Raw genomic sequence first — 17,758 nt, forward strand, 5'->3', positions numbered from 1 at the left:
ACTCCATCTACACCTCACACACAGTCACCCCCCCCCCCCCCCCCCCTCTCTGGACTCCATCTACACCTCACACACAGTCACCCCCCCCCCCTCTCTGGACTCCATCTACACCTCACACACAGTCACCCCCCCCCCCCCTCCCCTCTCTGGACTCCATCTACACCTCACACACAGTCACCCCCCCCCCCCCCCTCCCCTCTCTGGACTCCATCTACACCTCACACACAGTCACCCCCCCCCCCCCCTCCCCTCTCTGGACTCCATCTACACCTCACACACAGTCACCCCCCCCCCCCCTCCCCTCTCTGGACTCCATCTACACCTCACACACAGTCACCCCCCCCCCCCCTCCCCTCTCTGGACTCCATCTACACCTCACACACAGTCACCCGCTCTGGTAAGATAGTCCACGACCCCTCTCACCCAGCACACCACTTACTCCAGCGCATGCCCTCAGGTCGCTACAGGTCCATTCTAACCAGACACACACGCTTCACAAACAGCTTGTTCCCCACAGCAGTCCGAACACTAAACACCCTCCGCTGCGCTACCCGGCCGCCGTATATGTTGTGCCTGTCCTGTATGTATTTATTGTGGGGGTTGGGAGGTAGGGATGGGGACCTGTCCTGTATGTATTTATTGTGGGGGTTGGGAGGTAGGGATGGGGACCTGTCCTGTATGTATTTATTGTGGGGGTTGGGAGGTAGGGATGGGGACCTGTCCTGGATGTATTTATTGTGGGGGTTGGGAGGTAGGGATGGGGACCTGTCCTGGATGTTTATTGATTCCACAACAAAGCAGTCGGGGCGATGGCGAGCGGGAAACGGTTGCAGGTGTGGTGACACTTTACAAAGCTAGATGCAGACACCGCTCGCTGCAATATCATATATATATTAACAAATTGTTCTAAATAAATAATAAGGATAATAAAGTATTTGAAGTTTGGACACATTTTTTACAACTGAGGTGGGTAGATTACACTTTTAGAGACTAAAGTACAGAAAAAAGGTACCGTTGGGTACCGGTATCGATTCACAGGCACCGGTATCGATTCACAGGTACCGGTATTGATTCACAGGTACCGGTATGGGTTAAAATGTGAACGGTACCCGACCCCACTGGGAGGGGGGGGGGGGGGGCGTTCAATGTTCCATGTTGACGTCCCGGTGCTTAACTAACACGCTGTACCGCAAACCATCACCACCAACCACAGCTGTGTGGCATTAAAGTATCTTGTATCTCGTTACCTGAGCCGTACACCAGCTTGCGCAGGTTGGGCGCCGCTTGCTGTTGGCGGATAAACACCTCGGACGCCTTCTGCTGTAGCCCCTCCTTCCAGCGCAGCGCTCCTGAGGAGACGAGAGATTACAGGAGGAGACAAGAGATTACAGGAGGAGACTAGAGATTACAGAAGGAGACAAGAGATTACAGGAGGAGACGAGAGATTACAGGAGGAGACAAGAGATTACAGGAGGAGACTAGAGATTACAGGAGGAGACAAGAGATTACAGGAGGAGACGAGAGATTACAGGAGGAGACGAGAGATTACAGGAGGAGACAAGAGATTACAGGAGGAGACGAGAGATTACAGGAGGAGACTAGAGATTACAGGAGGAGACAAGAGATTACAGGAGGAGACAAGAGATTACAGGAGGAGACGAGAGATTACAGGAGGAGACGAGAGATTACAGGAGACAAGAGATTACAGGAGGAGACGAGAGATTACAGGAGGAGACAAGAGATTACAGGAGGAGACAAGAGATTACAGGAGGAGACGAGAGATTACAGGAGGAGACAAGAGATTACAGGAGGAGACAAGAGATTACAGGAGGAGACAAGAGATTACAGGAGGAGACGAGAGATTACAGGAGGAGACGAGAGATTACAGGAGGAGACAAGAGATTACAGGAGGAGACAAGAGATTACAGGAGGAGACGAGAGATTACAGGAGGAGACGAGAGATTACAGGAGGAGACGAGAGATTACAGGAGGAGACGAGAGATTACAGGAGGAGACTAGAGATTACAGGAGGAGACGAGAGATTACAGGAGGAGACGAGAGATTACAGGAGGAGACGAGAGATTACAGGAGGAGACGAGAGATTACAGGAGGAGACAAGAGATTACAGGAGGAGACGAGAGATTACAGGAGGAGACTAGAGATTACAGGAGGAGACGAGAGATTACAGGAGGAGACAAGAGATTACAGGAGGAGACGAGAGATTACAGGAGGAGACAAGAGATTACAGGAGGAGACAAGAGATTACAGGAGGAGACGAGAGATTACAGGAGGAGACAAGAGATTACAGGAGGAGACGAGAGATTACAGGAGGAGACAAGAGATTACAGGAGGAGACGAGAGATTACAGGAGGAGACGAGAGATTACAGGAGGAGACGAGAGATTACAGGAGGAGACGAGAGATTACAGGAGGAGACGAGAGATTACAGGAGGAGACTAGAGATTACAGGAGGAGACAAGAGATTACAGGAGGAGACGAGAGATTACAGGAGGAGACAAGAGATTACAGGAGGAGACAAGAGATTACAGGAGGAGACGAGAGATTACAGGAGGAGACTAGAGATTACAGGAGGAGACGAGAGATTACAGGAGGAGACGAGAGATTACAGGAGGAGACGAGAGATTACAGGAGGGTCAGGAGATTACAGGAGGAGACAAGAGATTACAGGAGGAGACAAGAGATTACAGGAGGAGACAAGAGATTACAGGAGGAGACGAGAGATTACAGGAGGAGACGAGAGATTACAGGAGGAGACTAGAGATTACAGGAGGAGACGAGAGATTACAGGAGGAGACTAGAGATTACAGGAGGAGACGAGAGATTACAGGAGGAGACGAGAGATTACAGGAGGAGACAAGAGATTACAGGAGGAGACGAGAGATTACAGGAGGAGACTAGAGATTACAGGAGGAGACAAGAGATTACAGGAGGAGACAAGAGATTACAGGAGGAGACGAGAGATTACAGGAGGAGACGAGAGATTACAGGAGGAGACGAGAGATTACAGGAGGAGACGAGAGATTACAGGAGGAGACAAGAGATTACAGGAGGAGACGAGAGATTACAGGAGGAGACAAGAGATTACAGGAGGAGAGATTACAGGAGGAGACAAGAGATTACAGGAGAGATTACAGGAGGAGACAAGAGATTACAGGAGGAGACGAGAGATTACAGGAGGAGACAAGAGATTACAGGAGGAGACAAGAGATTACAGGAGGAGACAAGAGATTACAGGAGGAGACAAGAGATTACAGGAGGAGACTAGAGATTACAGGAGGAGACGAGAGATTACAGGAGGTTCAGGAGGAGACAAGAGATTACAGGAGGAGACGAGAGATTACAGGAGGTTCAGGAGGAGACAAGAGATTACAGGAGGAGACAAGAGATTACAGGAGGAGACGAGAGATTACAGGAGGAGACGAGAGATTACAGGAGGAGACAAGAGATTACAGGAGGAGACAAGAGATTACAGGAGGAGACAAGAGATTACAGGAGACGAGAGATTACAGGAGGAGACGAGAGATTACAGGAGGAGACTAGAGATTACAGGAGGAGACAAGAGATTACAGGAGGAGACGAGAGATTACAGGAGGAGACTAGAGATTACAGGAGGAGACTAGAGATTACAGGAGGAGACGAGAGATTACAGGAGGAGACGAGAGATTACAGGAGGAGACAAGAGATTACAGGAGGAGACGAGAGATTACAGGAGACAAGAGATTACAGGAGACAAGAGATTACAGGAGGAGACAAGAGATTACAGGAGGAGACAAGAGATTACAGGAGGAGACAAGAGATTACAGGAGGAGACGAGAGATTACAGGAGGAGACAAGAGATTACAGGAGGAGACAAGAGATTACAGGAGGAGACAAGAGATTACAGGAGGAGACAAGAGATTACAGGAGGAGACGAGAGATTACAGGAGACAAGAGATTACAGGAGACAAGAGATTACAGGAGGAGACAAGAGATTACAGGAGGAGACAAGAGATTACAGGAGGAGACAAGAGATTACAGGAGGAGACGAGAGATTACAGGAGGAGACGAGAGATTACAGGAGGAGACGAGAGATTACAGGAGGAGACGAGAGATTACAGGAGGAGACGAGAGATTACAGGAGGAGACGAGAGATTACAGGAGGAGACGAGAGATTACAGGAGGAGACGAGAGATTACAGGAGGAGACAAGAGATTACAGGAGGAGACAAGAGATTACAGGAGGAGACAAGAGATTACAGGAGGAGACGAGAGATTACAGGAGACAAGAGATTACAGGAGGAGACGAGAGATTACAGGAGACGAGAGATTACAGGAGGAGACAAGAGATTACAGGAGGAGACAAGAGATTACAGGAGGAGACAAGAGATTACAGGAGGAGACGAGAGATTACAGGAGGAGACGAGAGATTACAGGAGGAGACGAGAGATTACAGGAGGAGACGAGAGATTACAGGAGGAGACAAGAGATTACAGGAGGAGACTAGAGATTACAGGAGGAGACGAGAGATTACAGGAGGAGACGAGAGATTACAGGAGGAGACGAGAGATTACAGGAGGAGACGAGAGATTACAGGAGGAGACGAGAGATTACAGGAGGAGACGAGAGATTACAGGAGGAGACAAGAGATTACAGGAGGAGACGAGAGATTACAGGAGGAGACGAGAGATTACAGGAGGAGACAAGAGATTACAGGAGGAGACAAGAGATTACAGGAGGAGACGAGAGATTACAGGAGGAGACTAGAGATTACAGGAGGAGACGAGAGATTACAGGAGGAGACAAGAGATTACAGGAGGAGACTAGAGATTACAGGAGGAGACTAGAGATTACAGGAGGAGACAAGAGATTACAGGAGGAGACAAGAGATTACAGGAGGAGACGAGAGATTACAGGAGGAGACGAGAGATTACAGGAGACGAGAGATTACAGGAGGAGACAAGAGATTACAGGAGGAGACAAGAGATTACAGGAGGAGACAAGAGATTACAGGAGGAGACTAGAGATTACAGGAGGAGACAAGAGATTACAGGAGGAGACGAGAGATTACAGGAGGAGACTAGAGATTACAGGAGGAGACGAGAGATTACAGGAGGAGACGAGAGATTACAGGAGGAGACAAGAGATTACAGGAGGAGACGAGAGATTACAGGAGGAGACAAGCGATTACAGGAGGAGACAAGAGATTACAGGAGGAGACAAGAGATTACAGGAGGAGACTAGAGATTACAGGAGGAGACAAGAGATTACAGGAGGAGACGAGAGATTACAGGAGGAGAGAGATTACAGGAGGAGACAAGAGATTACAGGAGGAGACAAGAGATTACAGGAGGAGACTAGAGATTACAGGAGGAGACTAGAGATTACAGGAGGAGACGAGAGATTACAGGAGGAGACGAGAGATTACAGGAGGAGACAAGAGATTACAGGAGGAGACAAGAGATTACAGGAGGAGACAAGAGATTACAGGAGGAGACGAGAGATTACAGGAGACAAGAGATTACAGGAGGAGACTAGAGATTACAGGAGGAGACGAGAGATTACAGGAGGAGACGAGAGATTACAGGAGGAGACGAGAGATTACAGGAGGAGACAAGAGATTACAGGAGGAGACGAGAGATTACAGGAGGAGACGAGAGATTACAGGAGGAGACTAGAGATTACAGGAGGAGACAAGAGATTACAGGAGGAGACGAGAGATTACAGGAGGAGACAAGAGATTACAGGAGGAGACAAGAGATTACAGGAGGAGACTAGAGATTACAGGAGGAGACTAGAGATTACAGGAGGAGACGAGAGATTACAGGAGGAGACAAGAGATTACAGGAGGAGACGAGAGATTACAGGAGGAGACGAGAGATTACAGGAGGAGACGAGAGATTACAGGAGGAGACGAGAGATTACAGGAGGAGACGAGAGATTACAGGAGGAGACGAGAGATTACAGGAGGAGACAAGAGATTACAGGAGGAGACGAGAGATTACAGGAGGAGACAAGAGATTACAGGAGGAGACAAGAGATTACAGGAGGAGACGAGAGATTACAGGAGGAGACGAGAGATTACAGGAGGAGACAAGAGATTACAGGAGGAGACAAGAGATTACAGGAGGAGACGAGAGATTACAGGAGGAGACAAGAGATTACAGGAGGAGACAAGAGATTACAGGAGGAGACAAGAGATTACAGGAGGAGACAAGAGATTACAGGAGGAGACGAGAGATTACAGGAGGAGACAAGAGATTACAGGAGGAGACAAGAGATTACAGGAGGAGACAAGAGATTACAGGAGGAGACTAGAGATTACCGGAGGAGACAAGAGATTACAGGAGGAGACGAGAGATTACAGGAGGAGACTAGAGATTACAGGAGGAGACGAGAGATTACAGGAGGAGACTAGAGATTACAGGAGGAGACAAGAGATTACAGGAGGAGACAAGAGATTACAGGAGGAGACGAGAGATTACAGGAGGAGACAAGAGATTACAGGAGGAGACAAGAGATTACAGGAGGAGACAAGAGATTACAGGAGGAGACAAGAGATTACAGGAGGAGACTAGAGATTACAGGAGGAGACGAGAGATTACAGGAGACGAGAGATTACAGGAGGAGACTAGAGATTACAGGAGGAGACAAGAGATTACAGGAGGAGACGAGAGATTACAGGAGGAGACGAGAGATTACAGGAGGAGACTAGAGATTACAGGAGGGTCAGGAGACAAGAGATTACAGGAGGAGACTAGAGATTACAGGAGGAGACAAGAGATTACAGGAGGAGACTAGAGATTACAGGAGGAGACAAGAGATTACAGGAGGAGACAAGAGATTACAGGAGGAGACGAGAGATTACAGGAGGAGACGAGAGATTACAGGAGGAGACGAGAGATTACAGGAGGAGACAAGAGATTACAGGAGGAGACAAGAGATTACAGGAGGAGACGAGAGATTACAGGAGGAGACTAGAGATTACAGGAGGAGACGAGAGATTACAGGAGGAGACTAGAGATTACAGGAGGAGACAAGAGATTACAGGAGGAGACAAGAGATTACAGGAGGAGACTAGAGATTACAGGAGGAGACGAGAGATTACAGGAGGAGACAAGAGATTACAGGAGGAGACGAGAGATTACAGGAGACGAGAGATTACAGGAGGAGACGAGAGATTACAGGAGGAGACGAGAGATTACAGGAGGAGACGAGAGATTACAGGAGGAGACAAGAGATTACAGGAGGAGACAAGAGATTACAGGAGGAGACAAGAGATTACAGGAGGAGACGAGAGATTACAGGAGGAGACAAGAGATTACAGGAGGAGACAAGAGATTACAGGAGGAGACAAGAGATTACAGGAGGAGACTAGAGATTACAGGAGGAGACAAGAGATTACAGGAGGAGACAAGAGATTACAGGAGGAGACTAGAGATTACAGGAGGAGACGAGAGATTACAGGAGGGTCAGGAGACAAGAGATTACAGGAGGAGACAAGAGATTACAGGAGGAGACTAGAGATTACAGGAGGAGACAAGAGATTACAGGAGGAGACAAGAGATTACAGGAGGAGACTAGAGATTACAGGAGGAGACGAGAGATTACAGGAGGGTCAGGAGACTAGAGATTACAGGAGGGTCAGGAGACTAGAGATTGACAGCACTAATAAATATATAAATGCAGTAAATATAAATATATAAATGTATTACAGAAGGAATATCTTGTCTTATCTCATCTTACTAGATGCTCTTTCCTGTCCACCTTTTGTCTATGAAGTGGTCAAAGATTAAGACAGATTTCTGATTCTACCTTCAGTTCCAAAGCAAGATGCTCCTTCCTCCTCCTCCTCCTCGACCTCCAGAGCGTTGGTCTTCTTGGGGTTCTTTCCGGACACTTCCATGGACTCCTCCTCCTCCTCCTCACCGTCGCTCTCCTCTTCCTCTTCGTCCTCCTCAGAGCAATGCCCGGAGTCTCCTGCTCCGACAGGGTTTTCTCCTTCCTCTTCGTCCTCCTCGTCGCTGACCTCCAGGTCGTCCTCGCTGTCGGCGAACGCGGGCACCTCGACCCCGGGGCGCGGCTCCTCGCCCGTCTTCCCGCCGCTCGCCTCCGTCTTCGCCTTCTTCTTGGGCGGCGCGGCGGCGTCTGCCACCACTGCTTCCTCCGCTCGCGTCCCAGACTCGTCCCTCGCCTCCTTGATCAGCGTGGATACGGGATCCTCTTCCTCCTCCTCATCCTCGCTGCTCCCATCTTCTTCTTCTTCTTCCTCCTCCTCCTCTTCCTCGTCCTCTTCCTCCTCGTCGTCGTCGTCGTCGTCCTCCTCCTCCTCCTCCTCCTCCTCCTTCTCCCCGGAGAAGACGACCTTCCTCCTCTCTCTCTGCGTCTCGGGGTCCCACACCCGGCTCTCCTGTGGGCCCTGCGTCTCCCTGTGAAAGACACCAGGAATGATGATGATGATCATTACTGTGGATAAAAACTGACTTTTTATTTTTTTTACTTAAAGGGGACAACTTTTGGGGAAATGTGCTTATTTTGCCATCTTCCCCGGCGTCGGAGGAGAACACAGGTACCCTTTACATCTGTGTGTATGCGGCACAGAGATAGAGAGACGGCTTTACTGCGGTAAAAAAAACTGCATTGTAGCCAACGAGTGTACGCTTCCAACGATACCCCACGTGGGTGAATATAGGAACTAGGTGAAAGTTGACGAGTGAAAAGGGGAAGTGAATCAGACTTCAGAACGCACGGCGGTGGACGTCTTACCCCTCTTCCTCGTCCACGTCCTCATTGGACAAGGTGGCTGCCCCGGTGAAGAGAGACACCTTGCTGGCGGCCATCTTGGCGTCGAGGGTGGTGTGGGTGCTGATGAGAGACTTGACCAGCTCGGTGGTGGGACGCACGTCCTCCTGGTGGCGGCAAGGAGCATCCAGAGGGTTAAACACAGAGAGGGATTAAATACAGATATGAAATACACATTGAGATAATAAATACATTCAGATATTAAATGCATATTCAGTTATTAAATACATATCCAGATATTAAATACATATTGAGAAGTTGACAATTGTTCCCCTTTAATATTGCTTGGATAAAATGCTGTACCTTTAGTTTGGTTTGCAGGCTAATCGGTTAGTAGTATGTGAAACGTTAAGTAGGAATGGCTTTTATTTATTTCCAGCAAAGAAATATATTTTAAGGACAAGTTCAGAATGTTGTCCCCTCAGTAGAGCGGTTTCCCTGAAGCCTGTTTTTGGGCTTCGAACTTCGTCAGGGTTTTTCCAACGGACGTTTTTAATAATAATTCGAAAATGTTATATATATTTTTTAAATATCCTCAAACTAAATCCTCAATTTGAATAAAGTGCTTAATCTGATTAAATTAGTATTTTTTTTTATTTGATCATCAACTTTCTTTAATGAATATAACTCATCAGTTTTAATTACCATATATGGATAATCATGCACGATCATTGACGGTAGAACAAAGAGGTATTTATCAACACAGTGTGCGTAGGACCCGTGTACGCACGGTTGATAAATCCCAATATTTCTGTGCGTACACACATTCTAAATTCTGTGCTTACGTACGAAAATAGAAAAACACTTTCTAAGAATTGTTGATAACTATAATATTAGTGTAGCCTAATCTTTATCTGCAACTGTGAAGAAAAAAACCCTTGGTTTAAACTAAATTAATAGACAGATAAAAAAATATATATATATATAAAGAAAATTATTAAAATTTATAAAAAAAAAAACGTTTTACTGTACACTTACTGTATATTTCTGTATATTTTTACTGTATATTTTATATTTATATATATATTTGTATATCCCGGAAAGTATTTTATAATTAGTCTTGTTTTTATTCTTTTTCGTGACTTTTGTTGTTGACGCCTAAATGTTTACTGTGAGCGATCTGTAGTGTTGGGATGAATAAAGTATTTCTATTGTATTATGTTATATTATTAATTACATTCTGTATTTGTTTTAAATCTTGTTTGTTTTAAACATTCTGTATTTGTATTGTTATATTATTAATTACATTCTGTATTTGTATTCCGTTATATTATTAATTACATTCTGTATTGTTATATTATTAATTACATTCTGTATTTGTATTGTTATATTATTAATTACATTCTGTATTTGTATTGTTATATTATTAATTACATTCTGTATTTGCATTCTGTGGTATTATTATCTTGTGAGAACTCCAGGAAGACTAGTGGTCATTAATTTGATCCTAATAAAACATAAACATAAACACAGACCTGCTCCTGGTTGACCTGTCCGCCAGGCAGGTCGATGTAAACGGCGTCCTTGTCGTACACGACCCCGCCCACCCCGGCCATGGGGGCGTAGAGCAAGCGCTCCCTCTCGTTCAAGGCCCTCTTCTTCCGCGTGTCCGGCAGGGGGCAGGGGTCGGGCAGGAAGCTGACGTCTGCCACGCCGAAGTCTCCCACACCTGCAGAGAGACCAGAGGTCAGGGGTCAAAACACACACCGAAGTCTCCCACACCTGCAGAGACCAGAGGTCAGAGGTCAAAGAACACACTGAAGTCTCCCACACCTGCAGAGAGACCAGAGGTCAGGGGTCAAAAAACACGCCGAAGTCTCCCACACCTGCAGAGAGACCAGAGGTCGACGTCTAAATGTCATAAAACTACACTACCCACAAACCCACACCAGCCGCAGACAACGGAAGTCGAACCATTTTTCTCTTCGAAATATTGACGTGATTTTAGTGTTTATATCTCACGGGTCGAACAAACCTCAATGTTATGGCCATAAAATACAACGTATATTGTTTTACCTTTCTGTGAACGTCTAGAAAAAATACCTGTCGCAATCCAGTAAAAAATGGCGGAGCTATGGACATTATAAAAAAAAGTAACTACTTACAGTAGATTTCATTCACGGTCTTAACGGGCGCCTGGTGGCACTAAATCCAGATTTAACTCTGCCATTGGAAAGAGGAGATGTGGCCCAATCCATAGATGTATGACTTGGCCATAATAAGGTCATTTATAAACCTGATATTATATATTCATATTTCATTTCAAATATTTCATATTTCAAATTGCATGAGTCTGGATGGCAAAATTCAGTACTGTATCTACAAAAACCCATGTAAATATTCTGCCCTTTGTTAATTAGCTTAGATCTTTAGTGCACTTGGTCTCAAGAAGGAGCTGAATGAGCTCAGTGGCAATTGGTTCAATATTGGTCAATGTTAGCATGGTGTTATTTACAGTCAAAGATGGAAGAAAAACTAATAATAATTTATATTCTATTCTAATATTATATTCTCCTTTGGTTCATTACAATTTAAGCCAGCCTAGTAACAGACACAATATTTCTGACACTGGGAATACATTCCCTGAGGTCCATAGATGTCCCTAGATACCAAGAACATGCAAATGGACCTTGTGGAAGTGGAGCAATCTTCCATTTATGTACTTTCAGGCAGATTTTCTGAAGATATGGCTCAGGCTTAACTCTTTCACTGCGACAATACACAGAAGGTTAAAACCCTTTCACTGCCACACAACAGCCGGTTAACCCTTTCACTGCCACACTACCGATGGTTAACCCTTTCACTGCCACACTACCGACGGTTAACCCTTTACTATTACACTACCGACGGTAACCCTCTGGCAGTGAAGTGTGGCAGTGAAAGGGTTAAAGGGGACATGCATTATAAATGGCTTTTTCCAGTATTTAGCAATGTTTTATAGCAATAGGGGTTAGTATCAATGGGTCTGTGTCTCTAATTACCATAAAAAACCTTACAGATGTATTCCATAGACTCTCAGGAATTGTGTAAAGTTGCCCAAATAGTGCAAGGAATAGCAATGCATGTCCCCTTTAAGAGCTTGTGTCCATAGGGGACGCTTTATGAGTTGTCAGCTCCTTTCTGTCATTCATTTCTATGCTGGAGACACGACAGGCGCGCTCCTCTTCCCAGAGCCGCGCCTCGCGTTTTATGAGCTCTCGGCGGCAGCGTTTTTTGTCGGAGCGCTCTCAGCTCATAAAGTTGAAACTAGTTCAACTTTTGGAAAAGGAGCGCGCTCATCAATGTAACTCATCGAGGAAGGGGCGGAGCCGCGGCTGGCGCGAGCCTCAGAAAAACACTCGGGAGCTTTTTTTTTTTTTTTTTTTTTTTTTTAAATCGGTCCGTCTTGAAAAAAAAGGCTTTGAGTGGACACATAGCCTAAGAGGTTAAAGATACATCTTGCATCACACCTCTGCTCGTCTGGGCTTCCAGCTGGAAGAAGGTAAAACCCGGAGCCTCCTCTACCTGGAATGTGGACCTGGCACTTGTTCTTCATGTAAGTTCCTCGCAGGTAGCCGTAGAGACACACCGTCCGGTCACACTTGGGGTCGACTCGCACCATCTCAGGGTCAGTTAGGTCCTCCATGCTGAGAGAGGAGGGAGGCGGGGGTGGAGAGAAGAGGAGAGGAGAGAGAAGAGGAGAGGGGAGAGGAGGAGAGGAGAGGAGAGGAGAGGAGAGAGAAGAGGAGAGGAGAGGAGAGGAGAGGAGAGGAGGAGAGGAGTGGAGAGGAGAGGAGGAGAGGAGAGGAGAGGAGAGGAGAGGAGAGGAGAGGAGAGGAGAGGAGAGGAGAGGAGAGAGAAGGAGAGAAGAGGAGAGGAGAGGAGAGGAGGAGAGGAGAGAGAGAAGAGGAGAGGAGAGAAGGAGAGGAGAGAGAAGGAGAAGAGAGGAGAGAAGAGGAGAGAGAAGAGGAGGAGAGGGAGAAGAGGAGGGGAGAGAAGAGGAGAGGAGAGAAGAGAGAGAAGAGGGGAGAGAGAAGAGGGGAGGAGAGGAGAGAGAAGAGGAGAGAGAAGAGAGAAGAGAGAGAAGAGGGGAGAGAAAAGAGGGGAGGAGAGGAGAGGAGAGAGAAGAGGAGAGAGAAGAGGAGAGAGAAGAGAGAAGAGAAGAGAGAAGAGGATCATTCAATTAGTTGAATACAAAAGACAAGAAGCTTGTAGGTGATAGAGGAGGTCAGGGTTATGGTTAGAGAGCAGTAGCTCACCGGTCAGCCAGGGCGTAGGCGTGGGAGGTCTGCCACACCAGCGGACGAAACTTCATCACCGAGATGAAGCGGCCGAGGTTCTTCACCTCCTGGATCTGGTACTCGCCGTACACCATGCCGGAGAGGTAGAACAGCTTGGCCCCCTGAGAGAGAGACACACACACAGTATTTTATGATCATTCCTAAATTCTAGATTCAAGATTGTTTATCGTCATGTGCACAGTTAAACAGACAGTTTGCCATACAATGAAAATCTTACTTTTCTAGTCAGCCCTTCACACAATACTTAACTTAAACATATTTAAATAGAAGCGGGTGCAAGAAAATAAGGTAAAAATGTATAAATATTAGAGCTGGGCCGTTAACGGCGTTAACGCGATACTATTATCGTGCGATAATATAATTAACGCATTAATCTTAAAAAAAATAAAATAAAAATTTTTTTTTTCTTTTTTTTTAACCTTTATTTACCCAGGGTAGGTTCGCTGAGCACAGATGCTCTTTTTCAGGAACGCCCTGCTTCACATTCACACAGTTCCAGTCACACCTGGGAGCTGCCCAGTACAACCACAGTTGACACCATTGGCCACTGAGCAACTCCACTGGAGCAGTTGATTTGCATTGGCAGGGTTTGGCCCTGTCTGGCACCCAACGGGAAAAATATTATAGGCACTATAAGTAGACACCGCTACATAAAACAAGCTGGTCTGCCTGAGTGACTGGTGGAAAAAGGAGAAATAGAGATTGGACTGATTGAGTCAAGCCATGTCACATAGTTCAAGTTTGAAATGCTTCTTTCTATTTTGCTCCTGAGAGTGTGCTAGATACTGTACTGGTAATATTATTTATTTGTGTTAACTTCTGAATAAAACAACTTATTAAACACAAGTACATCTTATTGAACATTATTTTGATATTTCAGTACCAATTATCATAGCAAAACAGCTTTTTCAAACAGTCTGTAATGCATTTTGGAAACGGGAGATGGGCTCATGGTGTAATGGGCCACCTGGCCTGAGAAACATAAGGAGGAAAGAAAAAGTAAGGACTTACTTCTGGTCATTATTTGGGTAGAACACACTTATTTTGAATGCCTTCGGCAGGTTTTTTTTTTTTTTTTTTGCCATTTTAATCTAGATTAATCTAGATTAAATCCAGGATTGCAGATAGATTAATCTAGATTAAAAAAATTAATCTATGCCCACCTCTAATAAATATATATATACAAGGCACAGTGAGTAACATTGCACGTTCCGATCAGTGTTTACATATGAATGGAGGCGACAGTATTTATAAAAACCTGTATTTGAATTTGGCACAGTGGTCATGTGCTCGAACTAGTCAACAAGCAAACTCTCGAATCCATTTTAAGCATTTTTATTCGGGGGTTAAAAACATGTTTTATGGTCAACTCCTCTTGGGGGCATGACTTTGACGACACAGATTGTTACTTAGTCAGTGTGTCTCTGCCTCTACCTGGTGGACCTCCATCATCATCATCATCATCATCATGTACCTGGTAGGGCTGAGCCCAAACGTTCGAACGTTCGAACCTTCGTTCGTTACGTTGGCATTTGAATTCTAAATCAACGTTCGAATTTTTTTATTACAATTATTATTTTCTTTTTTTCTATTCATTCTGGTTTTTCTTCACAGTTGCAGATAAAGATTAGGCTCCACTAATATTATAGTATTAAAATAAACGTATAAGTTATATTCATTAAAGAAAGTTGATTGAATTGGTTTAGTTGGGCTGGGGCTTCTCCCTGGGCTGGGTCTGGGGCTGGAAAGTTAATTTAACTCTTTCAGTGCCACTCACGAGATTTCTCGTGTTTTTTTATAGGTGGTTGCTAGCCACTCACGAGATTTCTCGGAATTATTATTATTATATATTTTTTTGCGATCTGAAAAATTATTGCATCACCCGAGCCTACCCGAGTATAGCCGAGCTGCGCCGGTGATCACTGTGGAAAAAAGCGCCCCCTGTCGTCTCCCAGATGACATAAGTGATTTTGGAATGGACTCAATGTTCATTCTGTTCATTCTGGAACCTCAGATCCCCGCGGATCATGGAGATCTACAGTGTCGCGTTGGATCCATACACGTATCGATTTTTTCGAATGGTGATCAGGAATTGGAATATACCAGTTGGATACCATCTGATGTCAGGTAAGGACTCTATGTTATCAGTGTTAGGATAATCAGAGTAAGTTTGATGAAGTTATAAGCTGTTTTGTGAAATGTCTTCTTTCGGTTTCAATGTAAAACTCCGAGAGGAAATCAACGAGGCGATTATCCGCGCGCGGCCGTAATGTGCGTGCGTGCACGTATAATATTGATCATCTAGCGTTTATTTGAAAACGATTCATAAAAAGGCAGACGAATATCAACGTTGTGGAATATTCCACTAAAAGACGATTTTCATAGAATGCTCCAGAATGAGCTGTTTTTTATATCAAAACGGGGGCTTTTCTAACTGCTCTGAAACGGAAACGACGCGATAAAAAAACAATCTGCCTTCACAGCACTGTCTGGAAAATAGTCTTTGATAATGCGATGGGCAGATTAGACACATAGCCATAATTTAAAACATAGATTAGGCGATATTAACGTTAACATTGGCGCGGATGGTGGCATTCAAGCGGTAAAATGGAAAACCAGGCGTGGCACTGAAAGAGTTAATAATTAAAAAAATAAAAATACTAATTTAATCAGATGAATCACTTTATTCAAATTGAGGATTTAGTTTGAGGATATGTAAAAAAAAAAAATTAAAAACGAAGGTTCGAACGTTCGTTGGAAAGACCCTGACGAAGTTCGAATCCCAAAAACAGGCTTCGGGGAAACAGCCTTAGTACCTGGTAGACCTCTCTCATCATCATCATCATCATCATGTACCTGGTAGACCTCCGTCATCATCATCATCATCATGTACCTGGTACACTTCGGTCCAGAAGCGGTGTTTGAGGACCTTCTTGGTCTTCCGCAGTGCCTTGTTGTTCCTGAAGGTGTCCAGGTGCGTGAGGACGCCCATGATGCGCGGGAAGCCGTGCACCTGGCAGATGTTGAGGAACTCAAAGGTCTCCATCTCAAAGCCGAAGCTGGCGTCGATCAGCATCAGCACCTGGAGGCAGAGAGAGGCGTTTCAGTTCAACCTTTATTTCAACTGAGGTTACAAAACAAGACAGACAAGACAGACAAGACGCTTCCACTTCAAGGTTCTTGACCTGGTGTTCTGTGCAGCGAAGGGAACGGCTCCCTCCTACCTCCGGTCAATGGTCTCTAACTGCTTAGCTTGCCAACGTTAGATAGCAGTGTTGATGAGGAGCCGTCTGCCATCACAGATGTTGTTTCAACAAATGTATTCACAAAATGGATCACCATCCAAACGTTATTGAATCCTCCTGCGACCAGTAAGTAGGTACTCCGTACGTCTAACTGTTCTTTTCTAACCATTTTGTGACCGCAGCATTAGCTACGTTATGTGCGCACATATAATGCGTCGTATACACATTTATACTGTTCTTTTAACGGCCTGGATTTGGACGTATAATTCTACTTAATAATTCTACAGGCTGACACTGCGATTGCGATTAATCGCGCAGCACTCATTTCCAACATCCAAAATGTAAATATAAACACTCACCAGGTCGGCGACCTTCGCCAGGTCGATCATGGTGTTGATGTCGTTGCTGCACTCGATGAACGTGAGGCGCCGCTTCTTGCCTGAAGAATACAAAGGGTTATTAGTTATTGCAGGTGTGACACATAATAGGTCACTAACATATGGTTACACAGTTATTGCAGGTGAGCTAACGTCTCCACTGCTCGCCCCAAACGTGGCCTAAAAGGAGTCGAGTTCATCCGCGAGAGAGGCGTCGGCACTCACTATTGAGGGGGGGCTGACTTTACAATCAGTTATCGTTCGTACTCCCCGCCATAAGCCTCTCGTGTCGTTCTGTGCCATTTGTGTCTCCATCTTATCTGCATAATATCTCAGTTTAGCAGCTCGCACCTCTTTGCGTAGCATATAGGCTGCTACCTTGTACTCTTCCATATTTCTGGTAATCAGAAGGTTAGTGTTAGACAGTGTCTCAGGAGGTAGAGTCTGGTAATCAGAAGGTTAGGGTTAGACAGTGTCTCAGGAGGTAGAGTCTGGTAATCAGAAGGTCAGTGTTAGACAGTGTCTCAGGAGGTAGAGTCTGGTAATCAGAAGGTTAGGGTTAGACAGTGTCTCAGGAGGTAGAGAGGTCGTCTGGTAATCAGAAGGTTAGAGTTAGACAGTGTCTCAGGAGGTAGAGAGGTCGTCTGGTAATCAGAAGGTTAGAGTTAGACAGTGTCTCAGGAGGTAGAGAGGTTGTCTGGTAATCAGAAGGTTAGGGTTAGACAGTGTCTCAGGAGGTAGAGTCTGGTAATCAGAAGGTTAGGGTTAGACAGTGTCTCAGGAGGTAGAGTCTGGTAATCAGAAGGTTAGGGTTAGACAGTGTCTCAGGAGGTAGAGTCTGGTAATCAGAAGGTTAGAGTTAGACAGTGTCTCAGGAGGTAGAGTCTGGTAATCAGAAGGTTAGAGTTAGACAGTGTCTCAGGAGGTAGAGTCTGGTAATCAGAAGGTTAGAGTTAGACAGTGTCTCAGGAGGTAGAGTCTGGTAATCAGAAGGTTAGGGTTAGACAGTGTCTCAGGAGGTAGAGTCTGGTAATCAGAAGGTTAGGGTTAGACAGTGTC

At 45.5% G+C, this 17,758-nt stretch overlaps 1 protein-coding gene across 1 annotated transcript in view; it reads right to left on the bottom strand.

The window, feature by feature from the left end:
• Positions 1-17,758, bottom strand: part of bms1 (BMS1 ribosome biogenesis factor) — an 80,075-nt gene that overhangs the window by 42,160 nt on the left and 20,157 nt on the right. Inside the window, exons 4-11 of the mRNA XM_084326208.1 lie at positions 16,682-16,761; positions 15,971-16,159; positions 13,036-13,178; positions 12,302-12,423; positions 10,273-10,466; positions 8,762-8,904; positions 7,811-8,424; positions 1,248-1,349 (exon numbers count right to left, since the gene is read on the bottom strand). Of these exons, the coding sequence (XP_084182334.1) occupies positions 1,248-1,349; positions 7,811-8,424; positions 8,762-8,904; positions 10,273-10,466; positions 12,302-12,423; positions 13,036-13,178; positions 15,971-16,159; positions 16,682-16,761 (1,587 nt within the window). The remainder of the gene's footprint in view (positions 1-1,247; positions 1,350-7,810; positions 8,425-8,761; positions 8,905-10,272; positions 10,467-12,301; positions 12,424-13,035; positions 13,179-15,970; positions 16,160-16,681; positions 16,762-17,758) is intronic.

The sequence above is a fragment of the Notolepis coatsorum genome, assembly GCF_963971535.1.
Source record: "Notolepis coatsorum genome assembly, chromosome: 12".
NCBI lineage: Eukaryota > Metazoa > Chordata > Actinopteri > Aulopiformes > Paralepididae > Notolepis > Notolepis coatsorum.